At 34.6% G+C, this 24,106-nt stretch overlaps 2 protein-coding genes, 1 long non-coding RNA gene and 1 pseudogene across 9 annotated transcripts; 3 read left to right on the forward strand and 1 right to left on the reverse strand.

Annotated features, from left to right (window-relative positions):
- Positions 1-8,603: 8,603 nt before the first annotated feature.
- LOC140960138 (uncharacterized) lies at positions 8,604-9,613 on the reverse strand. The gene is made up of 2 exons (XM_073418287.1): positions 9,490-9,613; positions 8,604-9,403 (listed from the first exon to the last, which is right to left on the reverse strand). The coding sequence occupies exon 2, from the start codon at positions 9,323-9,325 to the stop codon at positions 8,933-8,935; it is 393 nt and encodes a 130-aa protein (XP_073274388.1). The 5' UTR covers positions 9,326-9,403; positions 9,490-9,613; the 3' UTR covers positions 8,604-8,932.
- Positions 9,614-12,749: 3,136 nt separating this feature from the next.
- On the forward strand, positions 12,750-20,292 carry LOC140959094 (uncharacterized). 7 transcript variants are annotated; one of them, XR_012171907.1, is made up of 5 exons: positions 12,752-16,115; positions 16,225-16,753; positions 17,628-19,349; positions 19,522-19,773; positions 19,807-20,291. It is a non-coding gene; the product is annotated as an uncharacterized lncRNA (long non-coding RNA). The 7 variants fall into 7 exon arrangements; XR_012171906.1 differs by having other exon boundaries at positions 16,225-16,299; positions 16,463-16,753; positions 19,522-20,291; XR_012171905.1 differs by having other exon boundaries at positions 12,757-16,115; positions 17,628-18,401; positions 19,278-19,349; positions 19,522-20,289.
- Positions 20,293-20,442: 150 nt separating this feature from the next.
- LOC140958845 (probable galacturonosyltransferase-like 4) lies at positions 20,443-21,467 on the forward strand (annotated as a pseudogene).
- Positions 21,468-22,306: 839 nt separating this feature from the next.
- Positions 22,307-22,867, forward strand: LOC140958848 (uncharacterized). Its single transcript, XM_073416419.1, has one exon. It carries the CDS (start codon positions 22,307-22,309, stop codon positions 22,865-22,867), a length of 561 nt encoding a protein of 186 aa, XP_073272520.1.
- Positions 22,868-24,106: the final 1,239 nt, after the last annotated feature.

The raw sequence follows: 24,106 nt of genomic DNA on the forward strand, positions 1-24,106 counted from the left end.
ATATATATATATATATATATTATATATATATATATATATCACCGATTTTTTTCTTCTTAAAATTCCGAAGGAATTGAAATATATTGTATTGGAATTTTTAGTGTGGCTATACTTGATCTATAATGAGAGTTTTATGTGTTTTACTATATATGTGTGTGTGTGTGTGTGTCAATAATATTGTGAATGAGAGATTGTTATGATGTGTGAAATTTTTTTATCTTGAATATTAAATATTAAGGTTGGCTTTTGTGTCCAATCTAATACTTTCTCTCATCTTAAAGATATGACAAAAATTAAACATACTCTTAGTATCCTCCGGGGAGTAGCTAAAGTTCAAAGAGCTCTGGAACGAATAGCAAAGTTTCACATGTTTAAGCATTATAAAATGGATCCCACACACATTGCCTCAACATATTAAAGTTTGGAATAACAAACGTTTATATCTTATGTATTTAAATCATCATTTTGAACATGATGTAATAGTTGGACTATTAAGAGATTCTCTAACTGGACGTTGGAAGAGCATAATCGATGATATACTTAACCAAAGGGGATCAATGATCTACCTTGATGAGTTGAAGTCATCATTGATTAAGAGATGGGAGAAAAAGGTTGGACTTAAGATGAACAAGACATTATCTTTACAGATAAATTCTGGAGTTCGTCTTTTGAAGTTCGCTCCATCAGATAGGCTCTCGAAGGGAATGACCACAATGATAACCCACATGTGCAATAAAATGAAATTAGTTTTTTGCTTAGGAAGATGACATGTTATAATGTATGTTCATTTCGATGTTTTTATATGAATATGTTATGTGACATATGTAATATAGTGTGTGATTTTTTTTATGTTTAAATAGAAGCATGTATTGTAAACTTTGATGTTAGTTTATTACAGTAAATATTTGTCTACATAATTTTATTTGGAATTTATTGAGATATTTCAAATCGAGTGAGAGTTTTTTTTAGGTTGGAAGATTTTGAGTATTACTCACCTAAAATCAATTGAAATTTTATTTGTTACTTTGAAATTAAATTTATGATGATGCAACATTAAGATTATAGATGATGATTGGGAACCTAGTGAACTTTCGAGTCTATGCCTTATGTTTTATCATTATAGATGTTAAAGTATAAAAGAGAAGTGTACATTTAATGGACATTAACATGTATTCACCTCCAAAATAAGCAGACCATGACATCAAAATCTATCATTGCTCATCTCAACAAGTGTGACAAACTGAATGGTGACAACTATGGTACTTGGCGCCATAAGATTGGTTATGTGTTTGATGAGCAAGATGCCTTAGAGGGTATCAACCAGATCATGCAAGATCCTGGTGTGGGTAACACTGCTCAGCAGATGTTAATTTAAAGTATAAAAGAGAAGTGTACATTTAATGAGCATTAACATGTGTTATCACCTCTAAAATAAGCAGAACATGACATCAAAATCTATCATTGCTAATCTCAACAAGTGTGAAACTGAATGGTGACAACTATGATACTTGGCGCCATAAGATTCGTTATGTGCTTGATGAGCAAGATGTCTAAGAGGGTATCAACCAGATCATGCAAGATCCTGGTGTGGGTAACACTGTTCAGCAGATAAGAGATCAAGAAGCTTACCAGGAATGGAAGAAGAAAGATTCCATTGCTCGTGCTATACCGGTTAGTTCAGTGATTGATGATCTCATCCATGAATGTGAGCAGCATCTCACTGCTCATTACATTTGGGTGTACTTGAGGGAGAAATATGGAGGTACTACTGTCACTCGTCTAAGGCAATTGACCATCAAGTTTGACACTTACAAGAAACAAGCTGATCACAACATCAAACAACCTCTGTCAGTTCTCAAGGCTTTTATTGTCTTATCCATTTGATTTTCTACTTCATTTGCATAACATTTGTCTGTCACAATCCAACAAGATAAAACCATTCCTAAGATATCCACAACCATAATACATCTTACCATAGTAGATACGAACAAAATTACTACTAAAGTTCAAACTGAAGAAGGACAACATATACTAGATTTCGTCGAATCTCTGGTGCATAGAGGACATCATGTAAGATAAGAGTTCGGTCATCATGCAACTCTAGTTTGCAAGTATTGATGCCTTTGACNTTTGCCAATAATATTGAGAATGAGAGATTGTTATGATGGATGAAAATTTTTCATCTTGAATATTAAATATTAAGGTGGACTTTTGTGTCAAATCTAATATTTTATCTTATCTTAAAGATATTGCAAGAATTAAATATACTCTTAGTATCCTCCGGGGAGCAACTAAAGTTCAAAGAGCTCTGAAACGAATAGCAAAGTTTCACGTGTTTAAGCATTATAAAATAGATCCCACACACACCTTGCCTCAACATATTAAAGTTTGGAATAGCAAACGTTTATATCTTATGCATTTGGATCATCATTTTGAACATGATGTAATAGTTGGACTATTAAGAGATTCTCTAACTGGACGTTGGAAGAGCATAATCGATGATATACTTAACCAAAGGGGATCAGTGATCTACTTTGATGAGTTGAAGTTATCATCGATTAAGAGATGAGAGAAAGATGTTGAACTTGAGATGAAGAAGACATTATCTTAACAGATAAATTTTGGAGTTCGTCTTTTGAAGTTCGCTCCATCAGATAGGATCTCGAAGAGAATGACCAAAATGATAACCCACATATGCAATAAAAGGAAATTAGTTTTTTCCTTAGGAAGATGACATGTTATTATGTATGTTCATTTCGATGTTTTTATATGATATGTTATGTGACATATGTAATATAGTGTGTGATTTTTTTTATGTTTAAATAGAAACATGTATTGTAAACTTTGATGTTAGTTTATTACAATAAATATTTGTCTACATAATTTTATTTGGAATTTATTGAGATATTTCAAATCGAGTGGGAGTTTTTTTTTTGGTTGGAAGATTTTGAGTATTTCTCACCTAAAATCAATTGAAATTTTATTTGTTACTTTGAAATTAAATTTATGATGATGCAACATTAAGATTGTAGATGATGATTGGGAACCTAGTGAACTTTGGAGTCTATGCCTTATGTTTTATCATTATAGATGTTAATTAAAAGTATAAAAGAGAAGTGTACATTTAATGAGCATTAACATGCGTTATCACCTCTAAAATAAGCAGACAATGACATCAAAATCTATCATTGCTAATCTCAACAAGTGTGACAAACCGAATGGTGACAACTATGATACTTGGCGCCATAAGATTGGTTATGTGCTTGATGAGCATGATGCCTTAGTGGGTATCAACCAGATTATGCAAGATCCTGGTGTGGGTAACACTGCTCAGCAGAGGAGAGATCAAGAAGCTTACCAGGCATGGAAAAAGAAAGATTCCACTGCTCGTGCTATACTGGTTAGTTCAGTGATTGATGATCTCATCCATGAATGTGAGCAGCATCTCACTGCTCATGACATTTGGGTGTACCTGAGGGAGAAATATGGAGGTACTATTGTCACTCGTCTGAGGCAATTGACCAACAAGTTTGACACTTACAAGAAACAAGCTGATCACAACATCAAACAACCTATGTCAGTTTGCAAAGCCTTTATTGTTTTATCCATTTGATTTTCTACTTCATTTGCATAACGTCTAAAACTATCCAATGCTTCAGATTTATATGAAATCAAATAGACATGACCATAACGAGTGAAATCATTTATAAATGTAATGAAGTGAGAAGCTCCATGTCTAGCCTTCACGATCTCTAGTTACATGGTCTGTTGCTCCTAAGTCTACAATCCACACATGATAAGATTCAATTAATAAAATAGTACTAGAGACACATATAGTACTCACAATTGTCACCATTCAGTTTGTCACCCTAGTTGAGATCAGCAATGATAGATTTTGATGCCATGATCTGTTTATTTTAGAGGTGATAATACATATTAATGCTCATTAAATGTACACTTGTCTTTTATATTTTAAATTAACATCTATAATGATTAAACATAAGGCATAGACTCGAAAGTTCACTAGGTTCCCAATCATTTTCTACAATCTTAATGTTGCTTCATCATAAATTTAATTTCAAAGTAACAAATAAAATTTCAATTGATTTTAGGTGAGAAATACTCAAGATCTTCCAACCTAGAAAAAACTCCTACTCGATTTGAAATCTCAATAAATTCCAAATAAAATTATGTAGGCAAATATTTACTGTAATAAACTAACATCAAAGTTTACAATACATGCTTATATTTAAACATAAAAAAAATTTCACACTATATTACATATGTCACATAACATATTCATATAAAAACATCGAAATGAACATATATAATAATATGTCANATATATATAGTAAAACACTTAAAACTCTCATTATAGATCAATTATAGCCACACAAAAAATTCCAATACAATATATTTCAATTCCTTCTGAATTTTAAGAAGGAAGAAAAAAAAAGAGATGGCTATATGTAGGAAATAATGCTAAAGTTGAAGTCAAAGGCATCAGTACTTGCTGAGTTGCATGATGACCGAACTCTTATCTTACATGATGTCCTCTATGCACCAGAGGTTCGACGAAATCTAGTATCTGTTGTTCTTCTTCTAGGACTAGGATTCAGTTTGAACTTTAGTAGTAATCTTGTTCGTATCTACTATGGTAATATGTATTATGGTTGTGGATATCTTAGGAATGGTTTTATCGTGTTGGATTGTGACAGACAAATGTTTAACTATTATGTTGATCGTTGTGTTTCGTTAAATGTTTGTTCATCTAGTAATGCAAATGTGGATGCTTACACTTGTCATGCTAGACTAGGTCACACTGGAAAAGACATGACGGATCGACTAATCAAAGCAGGACTTTTAGGTTCTCTGTCTAAACTTGATTTGTTGGATTGTGAACACTGTCTTGCTGGTAAAATGACACGAAATCCATTTGAAAAAGCAATTAAGGCAGAATTTCCATTGCAATTGATTCATTCAGACATATGTGATCCAATGAATGTGAAGGCTAGACATGGAGCTTCTTACTTCATTATATTTATAGATGATTTCACTCGTTATGGTCATGTCTATTTGATTTCACATAAATCCGAAGCATTGGAATGTTTTAGACATTACGTAAATAAAGTAGAAAATCAAATGAATAAGACAATAAAGGCCTTGAGAACTGACAGAGGCTGTGAATATCTGTCTGATCAATTCAAGGATCTATGTAATGAAAAAGGCATAATTAGACAATTGACCATTCCTTACACACATTAGCAAAATGATGTTCCTGAAAGAAGGAATAGAACATTGTTAGACATGACAAGGTCTCCCACTAATAGGAAAGGTATGCCCAAACGTCACTAATCATGGGCAAATTCTTTAATGATATGGAGGATACTAGCTCTTGTGACACGGAATATATAAATGTCAACAACCAGAATACGAACGACAGGTTCTTTGGCCACCCAAAATTTCCTCTGTTTCTCAATGAAACTTGCTTGTTGGAATATTAGGGGCCTTCACAAGCTTCTAAAACAGAAGAATGTTCAGGCTCTTGTGGGTACACATAAGATTGATGTTTTTGGCATTTTGGAATCCAAATTCGATGAAAAAAAACTAGGAAACTTGATGAGGACTCGATTCACGGATATGTATTCCATCAATAATTTTTCATACAGCAGTAAAGGTCGTATCCTTGTCTTATGGAACCCTTTAACCTTTGATATTACTGTATTAGATATGGGAGAACAGTACATTCATTTGCGGTTGCTGTGTCTTAGAAATAGTACTGAATTTTGTGCTTCGTTCATTTACGGCCTTAACGATATTGTGGGAAGAAGACCACTATGGTCTAATCTTAAGAGCTTCGGGAAGTCTATTAATAAGCCTTGGATCTTGCTGGGTGACTTCAATTCATGGCGTTCTCCAAATTAGAAACAGGGAGGCTTAGCGGTTAGGAACTATGATGTTAAGGATTTTGTGGATTGTGTGGGTCGCTTGGATTTGGTGGATCTCCGATCTTTGGGGTGCTTTTTCACCTGGATGAGCCCCAAAGTTTGTAATAAATTGGACAGAGTTATGGTTAATCCTCGTTGGATGCATGACTATATTAGCGCTTGTGCCCAAAACAACAATGGCAAATTCGGTACATGACTATCGCCCTATCTCTTGCTGTACCGTTGTTTATAAGATTATTTCGAAGGTGTTGGTTAACAGGTTGAGGAAAGTCATTGGAATTGTTGTGGATAGTGCACATGCAGGCCGTTCCATTACTGATAATATACATCTTGCACAAGAACTCCTGAGGAAATATGCTCGCAAACGACCCCAGTTAAATGGACACAGTCAACTGGGACTTTTTGAGGGAAACATTGATGGCACTGAATCTCCCGGGAAAGTTTGTGGGTTGGATTATGGAGTGCATCTCAACGACATCTTATTCTTTATCGATGAATGGCCTTTACAATGGTTTTATTTATGGCCAAAAGGGACTTCTACAATTTGCAGGTTCCAACAAGTTAACATGATTTTTCAATATTTGGGTATCCCGATTTCTCCCACGAAGCTCAAGACAGCAGACTTCAGTGTACTTGTTGATGCGATTGCTGCTAAAATCAATTCTTGGCCAAGACAATCAGTCTTTTATGCAAGTAAAATTGAGCTATCAGATCGGTCCTTCAAGGGATGGAATGCTATTGGCTTTCGATTCTTCCAGTTCCATCCAATGTTATCGATGGGATATATGCTTTATGTCGTAAATTTGTTTGGCCGACTAAACACCCACCCATATCTTGGCTTGAAGGACTTACGAGCTTGGAACAAAACACTAATTGCGAAAACGCTATGGAAAATACATGCCAACGCAGATTGCTTATGGGTGAAGTGGATTACGCATCGTTATAGTCATTTTGGAGTTATTTGGAATTGGAAATGGCGGAAAGATGATTCCCTTTTTGTTAAACAGCTACTAATCATCCGGGATGAAATATTAGCACGACGGGGATCTACTCAATCAGCAGTAGTTTGCTTGGAAAACTGTTCACCACAACATGTGGTTTATCTCTTGCATATTCTTTCTTTGCTCCTTTCGATGGAAATTGGCCGTGGAAGCCGATCCTATGGAAATCATGCATCTTGCCAAAACACCGGTTCTGCTTATGGCTGTTTGCTCATGGTAAGTTGATGTCCAGAGATCGACAGTGCTACATCACCGATAAGACTTGTGTTCTATGCAAAAAACATGAAGAATATTCTCATCATCTTTTCTTCTCTTGTGATATATCTTGCTACATTTGGAAGATGGTTCGGGAGTGGCTCGGAATGACGAAACTCATGGGTTCTGGCAACACGATCCTAAGAGCTTTCAGAGGACCTTACATTGAAATAAGAAATTAAGAAAACATACAACATAATCCATAAAAGGTAAAATGCTTAAACCAAACATGAAGAAATCAAACAAATACTATAAAGTCAATGTTCATTAAATTCCATTCAATCTTGATTTTCTACATTAGCACAGAGATTCAGATTTTACTAGAGTGAGTGATGGAGGCGAGGTGGTGGAGAAAAATAAGGAAGAATAAGATAAGAGAGTAATAGAGGCGCATGGGACTTATTTCAATTTTTATATAAAACTTAAAAATTTAAAATTCTACCCTAATTTGGCGGGCCAGCCCGCCCCGTCTTGGCCTGCAACCCAAACGGGTTGAGCCCGTTTGGCCTGTCTCCGAACGGTCTGCTATTTTGTCAACCCAACCCGCTCAATTTTTATAGCGGGGCGGTCAGACAAGTAGAAATGTCACTATGAGATTGAAGGGCATACTTATGTCATATCTTTAGTAGATGATGAAGAGCCTAAGAACATAGATGAGGCTCTATCTTGTTTTTCAAGGGACAAATGGATGAATGCAATGGAAGAAGAAATGGATTCAATGAAATCAAACCAAGTTTGGGAACTAGTTGAACTTCCAAAGGGACGTAAAACTATCGGGAACAAATGGGTTCTCAAAATTAAACAAAAGTCTGATGGAACTATAGAAAGGTATAAGGCTCGACTAGTGGCAAAAAGTTACACTCAGCAAGAGGGTATTGATTACGAAGAAACCTTTTCACCAGTAGTAAGATTTACTTCTATTCGTTTATTATTGGCCATAGTTGCTAATTTGGATTTAGAATTATATCAAATGGATGTTAAGACTGCTTTTCTCAAGTTTTGTTTTCCTCAATGGAGAACTTCAGGATGAAATCAACATGGAACAACCAGTAGGTTTCGTTGTTAAAGGTCAAGAAAATAAAGTTTGTAAATTGAATAGATCAATTTATGGCCTTAAGCAGTCTTCTAGACAATGGTATTTGAGATTTCACGAAGCAGTAATCTCATATGACTTCATTATGATAGATGAAAACAATTGTGTTTATGTAAAAGATCCAATAAAAAGTTTGTAATTCTATCTCTTTATGTCGATGACATATTGTTAGCTGGAAATGACAAGGAGTATGTAGAAACCATTAAGAAGTGGTTGTCCTCAAATTTTGAAATGAAGGATATGGGTGAGGCAGATTACATTCTAAGTGTTAAAATTCATAGAGATCGTTCTAAAAGACTTCTTGCACTGTCCATAGTTATTTGGGGCGCAAGGCGCACTAAAGCGCAAGGGTGTCTTGGGGCCTGAGGCGCGAGGCGAAGCGCACGCTTTATCGAAGTAAAGCGCATTTGACACAAATTTTAAAATTCAATATATATAAAATATTTTATACGATTTAAATTAAATACTTTCACAAAGATAAAAAAAGATATAAATAAAAATTCATTATCCTATAATGTAGCATAAATCATAACAAAAAAACAAACTTCAATTATCTAAAATTCATTAGTAAGTCGTAACTGCATCATAATATATTAAGGAAAAAACTTCAAAAATCTAAATCATCAAATTCATCTTCATCCTCCCCAACTGTAATCATCATCTCCAGAAGCTGAAGCTCCAGATTTGTATCCTTCTGATTCCTCATCGTTTTCGCCAAAATCAATTTCTTCATCCTCTTCATTGTTATAACGATTGATAGTAGATCTTCTTTTATACGTATTTAATGTACTCGTACTAGCCACTGCTTCTTTTGTAGAGGATGTGCTTCGAAATCTAAAATTATAGGCATCTTCATCAACCCCAGATGCTCGTCCAACTTTACCCCAAGTCAAACTATCATCATCAAATACAAGATCATTTTCATCACCACTATTATTATTTAATTCTCCCATCAACCATTCATTACTATCATCGATATCAGCCAAAGAAATAGGATCAATTGTATCACGCATATCATATCGGCGCATCAAAGCCCTATTATACTTTATGTAAACCAAATCATTCAATTTTTTTTGCTCCAATCTATTTCTTCTTTTGAAATGAAGCTGCACATATTTGATACAAATTAATGTTTGCTTTAAAATAATAAATTTATTTAATATTTCATTAAAGACTAATACTTAGTACTCACATGTTCAAACACACTCCAATTTCGTTCACAAGCAGATGAGCTACAAGTAAGGCTAAGAACTTTCACCGCGAACACTTGCAATTCGGGTGTCGAACACCCATAAGCCAACCACCATTCCGCTTGTAATTTTGAAACAAAATAAAAAATTGAGCATTAAAACTATTANGCATCAAAGCCCTATTATACTTTATGTAAACCAAATCATTCAATTTTTTTTGCTCCAATCTATTTCTTCTTTTGAAATGAAGCTGCACATATTTGATACAAATTAATGTTTGCTTTAAAATAATAAATTTATTTAACATTTCATTAAAGACTAATACTTAGTACTCACATGTTCAAACACACTCCAATTTCGTTCACAAGCAGATGAGCTACAAGTAAGGCTAAGAATTTTCACCGCGAACACTTGCAATTCAGGTGTCGAACACCCATAAGCCAACCACCATTCCGCTGGTAATTTTGAAACAAAATAAAAAAATTGAACATTAAAACTATTATATATCAATTATCATATAATAAAAATAAAATATTGATTACGGATTACCTGGTGATTTTTTGTTTCTTTGTCTGACTGCCATGGGCATCCCAAAAAGTCCTTCTGCCATTTTGTACATTGGCAATTGGTCTATGATCTTATCATGTAACTCCTCGGTTTCACACATCCTAGCGATTCATTTACACAAACCCGTCACAACTTCATTATCATTTTCTATATTAGAATTCGAGTAGAAGAACTCCGGGTTTAAGAAATGCCCAGCAGCATGTAAGGGTCGATGAAGTTGTATCGTCCACCTATGATCAATTATAGCAAAAATATCTTTATATTTATCCTCTTTGTTATCAAATGAGGCAGCAATAGCTTCTTTAGCCCGATCCATTGCCTCATAAATATAGCCCATTGGAGGTTTTTTTTCCCCATCAACCAATCGAAGAACTTTAACCACAGGACCACCCACTTTAACAGCATAAACAATCATATTCCAAAACGAAGGCATTAGTATAACCTCTGCTGCCCGCTTACCTGGTGCCTCCTTTGCAAATCTACTAGTAGTCCATTTCTCAGATGTAAACATTTTTCTCAAACTCGCTTTGTGATTTTGAAACCGCTTTAAAGTAAAAAAAAACGGTTGCAAAACGAGTTTTTCCAGCTCTGACCACATCTTTCTGCCTCGTGAATTCTCTCATCATGTTTAAAACTTGGGGCCTGTTATATATATATTCATTAACCATCATTGCTCTTTCATATACCTTCTTCAAGTGAGGAAGTTTAAAAAAATCTTCAAGCATCAAATCTAAACAATGAGCAGCGCATGGAGACCAATATAAGTGAGCATATTGTGCTTCCAAATGGCATCGTGGTCATTAAAATTTAAATGCAAAATACAAATTACACATTAGAAGTTACAACTTTAATTTAAATAATATAATAATTTATATAAAGTGATATAACTAATATAAAAATTTAAAAGTTAAAACCATACTAGCTAAAACATTTGCGCTTACACCATCAGTAACAATTTGAACCATATTCTTTGCCCCAATTTGTTGCACATATTTGTTGAACAAATCAAACAATTCGCACCCGTGTGAGAATAGTTCGACCCATCAACTAATTCTATTAACACAGTCCCTCTAGGACCATTTACCAAAAAATTAATCAACGTCCTATTTTTCTATCAGTCCATCCATCGGCCATCAAAGTGCATCCATATTTAACATGGTCATCCGTGTATTCTTTCAATATCAATTTTGTATGTTCTAATTCTTTTTTAAGCATGTAACTCTAACTTCATGATAAGTAAGGGGCTTCATTCTACAACCAAATTGTCCAACAGCTTCAATAAATGGTTTAAAACTATCGTAATGCACGGCGTTAAAAGGAATACCTGCATTATACATCCATCTAGCGAACTTTTGCACATCATTTTCTCTCAATTTCTTCTTATTTTCATCATACAACTTCGCTGTCTTTGCATCTTTTTTCTTTCCTTGCGTTACAGTCTCATCAACATCTTGTCGGAAGTATAAATCTATTGGACCAGCTTGTTTTAGTTTTTTCCCAGGAAAATCATTTGCAAGATTAGAACGCTGACCAAATGAAACTGATTTAGGTCGTTTCCCTTTTACTGGTACATCTTCAACTTCCGAATCCAAATATTCTTGTTGTTCTGCAACTTCATCAAAGTGAGGGATCGCATCCATGTGATTTTTCAGTTCTTTTTTTTCGACATATAAGAACTAATTTCTTCTTTCACGTGCTCTGGACATTTTGAGTAAGTTTTCGTATTCCTATCGCCTCCGACAAGATGTTGTTTATGTCGATAAATCCCACCATTAGTTGTTTTCCCACAAAAATTGCACTTCACTTTATTGGTATTTTTTGGGTCTTCTAGTGATGCATAATTCCATGCTGGATCTTTTCGAAGGGCTTGTGATTCAGAATTTGACATTTTTATCTGTAAAAACATGTTTTATTCTAGAATTCTGCAGTAAGTTGCTGAGCTTGAAATACAAATAAATATATAAATACAAAGTATAAAATATAAAGACAAGAATTCTTTTCCTAATCACAGCAATAGTAAGACATCAAGCAACTCACCGGAAATTACATGAGTGGTATTATTTTCCTAATCACAGCAAAGACAAGAATTCTTTTCCACAATTTTCAGCAATTGCAGCGAACATTTCTTTTCCACACTTTTCAGCGAACATTTCTTTGTTAAGATGACATCACATGAGTGGTGTTATTTTTACAAAGCTTGGCAATCAGGAAAGATTGCGTTTTGCCATCATTTGGACAAATGCTTTAAAGTTTATAATGATCAACCATTTTATTCATAATAGCGTAAAATAGCCCAAGTTTTAACAAAAGTAATGGAGATAATAAGTGATGCACGTTTTTGAAGGTTTGGACTTTGGTGCATAACATGAATACATGATTACCACTGTTTAATCAGAAACCTTCCATTACTAAATGTTTCACAGACCGGCACATGCAGATTGTAGGGCTTTTTAAAATATTAAACATGGCTTTTGTTTGTTATTTGGGCTTTTAATTTTATTGGGCTTGAGTTATATATATTGAATCGATTCATATTATACAAAAGCGCACAAGCCCGCGCCTTTCTGCAGAAGCGCGCCTGGGCCGAGACGCGCTCAGGCGTGCGCTTGTTTAATGTCGAGCGCCTGGGTCAATAGGTGGGCGACAAGCGCAGCCAGGGGCTCGCCTTTCATAACTATGGCACTGTCTCAAGAATTATACATTAAAAAAATTCTAGAACGATTGGGAATGTCAAATTGCAAACCCATTGTTACTCCTGTGGCCAAAGGTGAAAGCTTAAGTCGTGAAATATGCCCAAACACTTTTGAAGAAATCCATGAGATGTCTAAAGTACCATATTGTAGTGCAGTTGGGAGTTTGATGCATGCAATGATGTGTACACGTCCCGATATTTGTTATGCCGTGGGTCTGGTCAGCAGGGATCAATCTAATCCAGGAAGAAGACACTGAAGTGTAGTTAAAAGGATTTTAAGATACCTAAAAGGCACTACAAATTACTTCTTTTGTTATCAATGAAAAGATTTAACACTGAAAGGATACACAGATGCTGATTGGGGTGGTGATTTAGATGAGCGTAAATCAATTTCTGGTTATGCTTTCTTGCTAAATAATGGATTTATATCTTGGAGAAGCAAGAAACAAACTTGTGTATCACTATCCACAATGAAAGTAAAATTTGTGGCATGTGCAAGAAAGTGTTTGGTTGAAGAGATTCCTATGTCATTTGGATATCGTAAGCAGTCCAGTGGGAGCTTTAACGATTTATTGTGATAGTCAATCAGCAATTGCTTACACAAAAGACCCCAAATACCATGGAAAAACCAAACATATTGATATGAAATACAACTTTATCAGAGATATAGTTGAAAAGAAAGAAGTGATTTTGAAATACATTCTTATACGCATGATGTTGGCTGATCCGTTTACTAAGCCAATACCAAGAGACATATTTATAGATCATATTAGATCTCTTGGACTACGTAGGATATGATTGTAACTAAACACATGTATTTAAGACATTGTGCTCATTATTATAATGATGTTTTCATTATGTGTAATGTGTACACTTTATGAATTACTAATCTGAAAATTGAAAATATGTTTGAAAAGTTGAGATTTGCCATCTCGCACGAGCAATCACCTCTGGTGTTGAGAAACATGCAGAGATAAGACAATATTGGTTTTGTTGAGAACAAATCAATACATATTCATTTTTTATTGTAATTGGAATAGATTTTCCCACAATCCATTTAACTTGTCTTATAGCCAGATTAGAGTTTTTTTGTTTTTATGTTTGAGGATAAACAAAGTGAAAACTCAAGTTAAGTGTTGAGACAAACTTGAACTAAGATATGTACAGTGTAAACAATATTTTTGGCATACGCTTCCAAAGAAGACGTAACTCATCGTAGCACGTGTTTCATACTGCGTGTGCTGAAGTGACCAGTTGGATAATGATTAGTCGAGTCCCAGATCATTGTGTGAGATCCATCGGTTTATATATAAACATAATATTATACCCTTAAGACTTTCAACAGTCTCTTTAATTTTATTTTAGTGATGCTACTTTAGCATGATACCAATAGCTATGGATGATTTGGTAATGCGGTACATGTCTGAGAAAGCTGCTAAGATAAAGATTGAAAGATTCTAGTGGGAAAATAAGATTTATTTTGGACACTTATTTTGTATTCACAAGTCGGCTAATTATGTTTAACTTAGTCGTTAGAACATAATTGCGAATACATACAGAGATAAATAGTTTTGAATCAAGTATGCTCTTTTAATTTTATTTTGGGATAAGAGATACGTTGATTAGTGTAATAAAATAAATCTGAGGTTTAACGAGTAAAATGTCCTCATAAATATGTTTTGAATTGAGCTGCTATATATCCTTAACCGGTGTATATCTCTTAGCTCTTATTTAATATGCTCGTTGGTCACATGATCCATTTGCTTGTATGAAATTGGTGATATATGATTGTGATAAATATAGGCAAGATGTCTAGCCTTCATGTGCGAGTGAGAGATATAATAATTTATATATATGGGTTAATGGTAATGGGTCGCATGTAAGGGGCTAACCCGACCCGACCCGACCCCACCCCAACAATGCAAATTAGTAATTTGAATTTATTGGAAGAAGTGGTTATTGGCTAATAACCTCCCTAATCTTTCTACATGATAGATGAGATAATGATCATTATTCAATACAAGAAAAGAGGGCCGTGACTTGTCTTTCAAAGACATCAACCAAATATCACAATTGTTTATGCATTTGGATTGTGAAAATTTGATTCCTTTCCATTCATGATCGGCATCGGACCATCCAAGAGCATTGTTATATCCGGAACAAAGGTTAGTAATCAATTACAAAGATCCTAAATCAAAGTATGAATTTATTCGATAATCGTATACGATATTCGAGTTAGATTTCCGTCAGGATTTATGAAGTAGGACATGCTTATTTTGCTTTTTAATATCTTGAGTTCCAATATTGAATGCGCTATATGTGATAGTTTTGCTTTCTGATGTATCATCATAGAAAGATATTGCACGGATAACTATTTATCATGTTAATGGCTTTTAGGTTTCAATCTTGGAGAACTCCGACGGTAATTTATTTTCTGATTGTGGAATTACTGATGGGGGGACTTGTTGCTTTTATTGAGTTTCACAGGAACAAATTTAGCTTCGTAGCATCTCCATTTTCATGCTGTGGTTATCTTTCATTAGTTATTGAACATATAGGTTTGTAAAATGTTACTATTACCTTGGGTCATTTTAACTATTTATTAATTATAAAAAATAAGTGTTGCTTATCTTTACTTATGAATTCAATTTTAAAGGCTAGCTTGCATGCGTTGAGATGGAAATGTAAGTCATCAGAGGAGACACATCAATTTAAAGTCCTCACAATTTACAAATAATATTTCATCATGAATGCATGCATAATGATAATGTATGTTGAGAAAATGGTGTTTTTTATATTTATTTCAGGGTGTGTGAAAGAGGATTTAGATGAAAAATAAAAACACCTTTGGAATTAATTGTCTAGGATATATGCAAAAGAAGCTCTCTCTCTCTCTCTCAACACAAACACACTCTCTCCGGACAAGAATTCGGAATTGACTTGATATTTTTCACCAATGTACAATGATGAGTCTGATACTGGGGCATATTAATTCAACTCATGCCTAGATTAGATTATGGGAAGTCAATTTTACTTGTTCAGCTCCCTGACAATGATTTCTCTAAAAATTTAGTTTTTACATCTTACTATTGTAATTTGCAGCAATCACAGTTTCATTATATATTTTTTTCTCTCTGCGAGAAAAATTAGATTCTTTATGTTTCCAGAGATTTGGGTCATATTTGACAGTTTATTTTGTTCCAAAATGAAGGTCATCGTCTTAGCCTCGCTTCCTGCTTAGCAGCTTCCTGCTGTGCAGTTGGTTGCGGGGATTAGCAATCCTTCCTGGATTTCTTTACCAATTTTCCTTTGCAGCTGTGTTGGACTCATTGAATGGTCTCTAACGAGCAACTTTTTAGGCCTTTTCAGGTAATTCTTCCTTTGCTGTGTTGTTAGTTTTGTTATCTTTCTGTGAGCGTATCTGCCAGAGTGCTCAAAAAGTAGTTTTATGACACATTTTTAATTATCTTGGCCGCAGGCTCTTTCGTGCTTTGCCTTTTTTGTACGAATTGCGATGTGTCCTTCATTTGCTCGGCAACATTACTGCCTGAAGGTGAGTTCTTCGAGTTTCGTGTCACAATTACTCTAAGTACTTGTATTAAATTGAATACGTGAATCTTTCACAACTGTATTGAGTGTATTCATTTGTTTGGCAAATCATTTTTCATGCACAAGATCGGGATTGCTTTAAAAGGCGATGTTTTCTGCGTTTTCAGTTGGAAGACATAAATACAAACTTGTACCTTGTAAAGTGCAATAATGTTCTGAACATAGCTAAAGCACAAACAAGGAGAAGCAAACCAAAATGAATAAGATTTGGTATGGCCTATGTCTGTTCTTCATATTAATATGCGTTATTTTGGCCCCCATGCTGGTATGTAGCTCGTGGCTCAACTCCACAAAAGAGTACATGTTCTCTTCTTTTTGAAAAGATACTGACGTGAATCATAGTAAAAAAAAACATTTTATTTGGTGATTGTTGTAGCATTTATTTTCTTTTAGTGCTTGTTTTGTTTAGGGATGTCAATGGGTCCGGGTTTTACCCAGACCCACAATGGATCCACCTCATCTGGGGCGGGTTTGGACATACTAAATGGGTCATGGGGCGGGTCTCGGGTCTAATTTTTCAGACCCATCTGGGTATGGGGCGGGTCATGGGTCCTATAATACCCTCCCCATACCCTCCCCATATATGTGGATATAAATTGATATGCTCGCGAAGATGGTTGTGGGGTGAGGTGGGAGGTAAATAAATCACAGTTTTATTTTGTTATTGTACTTTCATTTTAATTTTGTTACTATACTTTCTCTCTTTATATTACATTTTTTTACGGTTTTAAATTACAATTTTATTTTTTCAATGTATTTTCTCCATTTAATTTTGTAGATAATTCTTCAAGTAATTTACCAACTTGTCCTATCATTCTTGATGAAGAGGATGATGATCATGAAGAATTTGTCTAAAATATTGCTTACTCGCTGATTTTACATTGATCTGTTTAAGTTCTGATGAGTTTTTTTTGGGGATCACAAGACTTTTTTAGAGAGCTAATAACGTTTTTTTTAATGTAATTCATTACGTCGTGAAAATACTTTTTTTGTTATTATTAAGTGTGGTCGAAGACATGAATTAGTTTTCTATTGTGTTTTATTTAGAGACTTGTTTGTTTCATAATTCAGTCATGTGATAAGAAGATTACAGTTTTCATTTAAAAAAAATTCGGGTCTAACGGGTCTCGCGGGTCTACCAGACCCCATTTCGTATTTGGGGTGGGGTGGGTCCGAAGAATATTTAACGGGGGTGGGGCGGGTAATGGGTCAAAGTTTTCTTCATGGGTCGGGTCTTGGGTTTAGCCATACCCGCCCCATTGACATCTCTAGTTTTGTTCAATGGTATCTGAGCATTGGTATGACTCATTGATTTTATAAATTCAATTGCTTGCTGAGAATCTCCTGAAATTATCGTGTTCTAAAACTTGCAATTGTTAGAAATCACTCAACCATCAGCCATAGTCAAGTGTTGTATTGGAACATAACAATCCTGCAAAAGCTTACTGAAAAGATACATTTTTTTATGAAATCAAACATGATAAGGAATATACCAAGGATTATTATTTCCGATGGAAGCTGATTGTTCTCTTACAGATATACAGTAATGGTAATCCCACAAACATAGCAAATCCGATAAATGATGTAAGTTTTCAGTTGGATATCAAGACAGTGGAAGGTTGACTTTGTACCAGTCTACCAGACAACTCTTTGTGAGAAACTTTCATGGGATGATTTCAATGCAAATGTTGATGTGGATCCTGAAGGATATATGAGCTCATACAATGTTAATGACATCCAAGTCGTTTGTTGTCAAGCTGATGCAAGTACTATGTGGCTTGTCCCTGATGTGATTCAGAAGCAGTTTATCCGTTCTCTTAAGCAGTTTATCGTTCTCTTAACAGCAGTAGCATGGATATAAAATTTTCTTGGGTTCTTTCAAGGGACCGGCCAGAAGGAAAGGAAACTGTGAAATATGAAAGAAGCGTTGATCCATCAGATCTTCCCAAATCATCAGAAGTTGAGAGGGTTTTTAGGGTTTATATCATTTATCCAAGATATTTTCAGGTTACCGGGTCTGGAGAAGTTAGACCTTTTGAGCAGGAGGTATGCTTTTGAGCCCTCCCTCACTCCATTCCCTTTTTTCACACACACACACACACAAAATCTCGCCTATTGGCATTATGATGGTAAAGAAAAGATGGAGTCAAATAAAGTAAATCTCTAAACTAGTTATAGTTTTGAAATCTGCTAACTGTTTCAAACGACTTTCACAGAGATTTAGTTTGAACGGTTTTATCACCTAATAGTGTTCCATGATAAGTCTTCATATGTCAAGTTTTTTATTCATGGAAAGACACCATCAATATAAAAGAAAATTTTGGCAATAGCTTGAAGACCCCTCCAAGTCCTTAGTTGATTATAGGATCACTAGAGCGAAATGCACAAGAGTGATGCATCACAGATACAAATTGGTGGTAGAGGGGAATGTAGGACTTTGTTGGCATTATTTGCATAGCACTTCAACACTCCTTATGTAGAGGGCTTTATTTTGCTTGGATATCGGAGGCATGTGACGGTGGAGCCAGAGATGGAAAAGCAAGCATAGTTGCCCATCAAAGGAATAAATCTCCAACTTCTATGTTTGATTTTTCTAAAATTAAAGATTATCCTCTTAATATACATTAAGTTCTCGTCCTTCATCATGGGAGTTCTGAGTGGTGGTCCTTCCATGACATAAATTCTTTCGACTAAAATAATTGGTGTGGAGGCTTATCAGGACCCACGTCTGTCATTGTATCAGAAGAAACCCCACTTAAGATTTATCACATCTCTTTTTGTCTTATACAAATGTGGGCTGATTTTTAATTGAATCCTGACAAATAGAATGATTCATCCGTTTTATTATACCAGTTGGATTTCTTGATGAAACACTCAGTAAATTCAGTACATGGGGTCTCTATGTCACATTTGTACTTGCAGTTGGACGGTTTATTAGAATGCAGTGTTCTTACGGATGAGAATACCATACGAGAATCTTCCTTCATGTGACAGGTACACAAAGATGTGTTGAAGAACCCAAATTCTTACCCTTTATCTTGTTAATGATAGTATAGTATTAAATGAACTGGTTAATCACCTAGACTCATTGGATTGAAATGATCAAATAATGCTCTCTTGTTTATCGTTGATCTCATTTATTTTTGAAAGATTCGTCTATTTTTAGGCCATGGAGATGCGTTGTCTTAACTTCACAACTTGTTTCGACCCGAGTTTTCATAAAAATCAAACCAGACCCAGTATTGCACTGAGTAGTTCTGACTTTTCCTTCTGGTTGATAGTCATCTGTGAGGATATATATGCCGCGAGAGCAGAAGGTGACCTTCGAGTCGAAGAGGTACCATACTGGACGTTAGTTAAAATTTACAGGTCACCTCACATGTTGCTAGAGTATGCCAACCCTGACTAATATACCATGGTCAACCACACCAATCCCGAGTAGTTCTTTGAGTTGATGACCATGATACCGTTCCAGTCAAATTGTCAATGGTAGGATCATTTAAAGTCATAGAAGACGAAGCCATACTACAACCAATACTTGTAAATTTAGTTAGCAATACCAAGCCTCCTAATCCTTATTTTCTTGAAGCACATTGTGAAATGTGAATGTTCTGTGTATCTGCATTAAAGGGTTGTTAACATAACTGATACTTGTAAATTTAGTTAGCAATACCAAGCCTCCTAATTCTTATTTTCCTGAAGGGCATTGTGAAATGTGACCAGTCTATCTATAGCTTAAGGGAAAATTATCAAATTTATCGTATAAATTGTCATGTTTTGTATTTTCATCCTCCTTATTTAGATATCTCATCATTATGATTCAGAAACAGGAAAATAGAAAATAATACTTAATGCTAACAGTTGTTCTCGTGAAACTAATTTCCATAAATATATTATCATGCCAATTATAGAGCCAATATGTAAGAAAAGTTAGAAAAATGATGCAACTAAATCTTTAAACTAAAATCTTTATTTGTATGATTCCATTAACATGATACAAGCAGCTAACAAACGAGGTAGTGGGTCTTCTGAATTTATTGAGTGTTTCATCAAGAAATCCAACTGGTAGGATGATCTTCTGAATTTTATGATACAAGCAGTAAATTCTTCAAATTTTCCAATTAACCGCGGTAGGATGATCTTCTGGACCTTCTCTCCGTTGCGTAGGCGCCTCCTGATTCTCCTCCTCTTCCACCATCCCACCGCCCTAAAAGTCCAGAGTTCCCTCCAGCATTCCGGGAAGCCATTGCCTTTCACAAAGGAGAAACCTACTCTTCCTCCACCATTTCTGAGGTGGTCATTATAACTACACCATCAATGTTCATATAGCCAAGACCCTTGATTCAAACTATCTCTAAGGCATAATGGAGGTTGTTTCTATTCTCTAACATTAGTTTTGGGTGAGGAACGAACTCTGGGTTTTATCCAGCATCAACTCGACCTTCCCTTATCTCAACTTCAAAGTTTTACCATTTTGAAACCAAAAGAGTACGTGGGTTAATTTCGAAGTCTATTCGGCATGCTTTAGACCAGCCTCTAAACTATGCAAGAACCTATCTAGCGGATATATTGCTACGGGAAGTTAAGAAGATAAATCTATCTCGATTTCGATCTTGTGATGGTCGATGATGTTTCCAAGCTTTGGGCCGTGGATTTGAAGGGTAAAGTCCTGGCTGCACATGAATACTTCCCTGCCAACTTGGCGAATTACTTCACTGAGGATTGTGGATGTAGAAAAATGGAGAGTTCTGGGAAACTATACACAGAAAGTTGAGGGTGTGCAGAAATAGAAGAGGATTCATCGCTTAGGTTCTTTGCCTCCTTTCTTGCTGATTTTGGCGGGAAATATCGAGCCCGTTGATCATCGATGGAATCAGCTAAAGGCGGTGATAATATTGAAGGGAAACACAAGAGATTGCATACCGGTCCGATTAGTTTGCCTCGTTCGAGTGTAAAGGGGAAGCCATGGTTGATGCTTAATTCAAGAAAATGTGCAATGTTGATAATTTGTGGAGTCTATGATCTTTATCGCTCGCCTAAGCATTTGTCTGAAGAGTGAAGATTGCCCGATTTGTATCGTAGAATTTTAAAACGATACTGATATTTGGTGGTATTGAGTGAAATTTGATATAACGGAATGAAATCTTAATAAAATCGAAAAAATTTCATGAGATTTGACTTATCATAACAAAATAATTTTTTTTAAAACTAATTAAATATATTATTTTATCAAAAAGCAATATCTTTAATTCACATCATTTTATCGTAAAATGGATAAAATTATTTTGAAATTATTTAAAATATTTAAATATTTTAAAAATTGTGTAAATTCTTTCTTTTTCTTATAATCCTTGAAAAAAGACAGGAGCCATTGTTTATTTTTTGTAATTTTCATTTGTTTTTGGTCGGTTGCCCTTGAGGGAGAAAAGGAGACAACATTTGAATTTAAAATTAAGATATGTGATGTCGATCTAATATCGATTTAATATGGTGTATTAAAATATAGAGTATTATTATATGTGTCGCATATATTTAACCCAAATTTAAACGTTATCTTATATAAAATTTGAAGTTGTCTGATCAAAATATGATATCAAATTATTTATTTATTCTTCTGCCATTGTTAAATTCATTGAACATTTACAAATAAATGTAAGTTTTGTGTGAGACAGTCTCATAAATTTATATCTATGCGACAGATTAGCTGATTTATATTTTTAAAAAATAATATTTTTTTATAAATCAAATCGAGTTAAATATTCATTTCATAAAATGGATATTCGAAATGATCTCATAAGAATTTTGCATGAAAATCAACATAGAAAACAAAATTTATTGCATCATTTGAAGTAAGGAAAGACTTGAAATAAGTCGACAACCAAAGACCAATCCTCCTCTCACATTGTCTGTGTTGCCATCGAAGTGCTGGGGGCCTGTAAAACTTGTAATCCATGAATTTCTTCAAATACGTATTATCAGACGATCCGGTGTCTCTCAAACCTGATCAAGATAATCCGAACCCAAATCCAGCAACTGATGATACTTCTGGTGGCTGGAGTTTCGGGGGCTTGATCAAGAACTTCGCGGCTCGATCTGAATCATTGCTCGAGTCTTATCGCAGAGATCTCAAGGAATTTGGTTCTGGTCTCAGAAATGAAACCGATAATCTCCGTGAAATTGCAAGCCGAGCTGTGAAGGAACTACCAGCATCTCTTGAAGCTGGCGCCTCTGCCGCCCATGGCTCGCTGGAGTCTGTCAGCCACGCTCTTGATGAAGTAATAAAATCAACGGGCGAGATTGTTCCGAAAGAAAGTATGGATTTTGCATCGGATGGGGAATCTGAAGCGCTAGATACAAAGCATAGCTTGGATTCGGGGGGTCGTTACAACTGGTTTGAATCACAGCTGAGTCTGATCCAGAATGATTCGAATACCTTTTGCCAAGTACCAGATGATGTGGACGAGTACAATGAGTGGAAGTTAAGGTTTGACTTGGGGAATAAGAAGGGCTAAATCGATAAATTAATAGGGGGTAATGGAGCTTTGGAGGTTGTATACTTAGAGGGTGGTCGTTCCTGACAGGTTTGGGTTCAAAATTACATCGTCTCATGTTATATTTAATAAAATACTAGAAGACATGCACGTACGTTGCACGTGTCGAACATATAAAGATGAAACATACAACAACCGTAATTTCTATATTTCTCATTATATATTTTGAAATTATAAAGTTCTATATATAAATCACGTCATTGAAAAAGTAGCTACAAATATTCATCAAAGTAAATTTGACAGAGCATAAAACATGAAAATAATTGTAATATTATAAAAAAAAATTTATTTTTTGAGCCAAAAAAATATTTAAAAAGCATAAGTAAAATTGTAAAATCTTATAAATCATTTTATGTAACTATAGATGGAAGACTAATTTGGTTCACATAAAAAGGATTTGAATTCATTCTTATTCATCATTTTCTATCATTTAATATATGTAAGAGTAATTATTATACATAAAATCAATTTAACTTCAATTTCATTCTTTTGAAGCGTTCTCTCATGGCACCGAATAATTATTTGGGTTTGTCACACATAAAGTTTTACGGTTTGTCACACATAAAGTTTTACGGTTTGACCAATTGACACCTACGTCAGTGCAATTCTCATTATTTCACAATTAGTTTTGTATATGACTTTGCACAATACATCACAATTATAAGAAATAAAAGTCTTATCTTGGGTAACAAATAAAACATTTGACCTCAAGATTAAGAAATGTTTGAACTAAAAGATTAATCTTTCAATATCATTCAGTTTTGTTAGGTTAAGCTTGCATGAGTGAGAGTAGTACTGAGATGGATGAATTCTTAGGAAGTTCTTGTGCATACTGCTGATATTGTGTCGCTCATTTTAAATTCCATTAAAGATATAATTTTTTTTTATAAAAAATGGACTGGAAATTTGATTCCAATTTCATTTTTATTTAATTTATTGTAAAAATCATTAATACCTGTAAAACAAAAAAAACATGTATTTATTAATATTATTTAATGAATATAAGGACATACATGTAAATTCACACAATTTATGCTATTCATGGATGGTAATTTACTCAAGCTAAGATAAAAATTAGCACAAAAACTCATATAAGGTTGTTTCACGGTCAATTTTGTGAAACATGTCTCATATATATCCGACTCGAATCATGAAAAAACATTGTTTTTCACTCTGAAAATGGGCTGGATCAACCTATCT

The sequence above is a fragment of the Primulina huaijiensis genome, chromosome 15 (genome assembly GCF_012295235.1).
Source record: "Primulina huaijiensis isolate GDHJ02 chromosome 15, ASM1229523v2, whole genome shotgun sequence".
Classification (NCBI taxonomy): Eukaryota; Viridiplantae; Streptophyta; class Magnoliopsida; order Lamiales; family Gesneriaceae; genus Primulina; species Primulina huaijiensis.

Coding starts and splice junctions, on each gene's coding strand:
- LOC140958848 (XM_073416419.1), top strand. CDS start 22,307: ATGAATTTCTTCAAATACGTATTATCAGACGATCCGGTGTCTCTCAAA.
- LOC140960138 (XM_073418287.1), bottom strand. CDS start 9,325: ATGCGCCGATATGATATGCGTGATACAATTGATCCTATTTCTTTGGCT.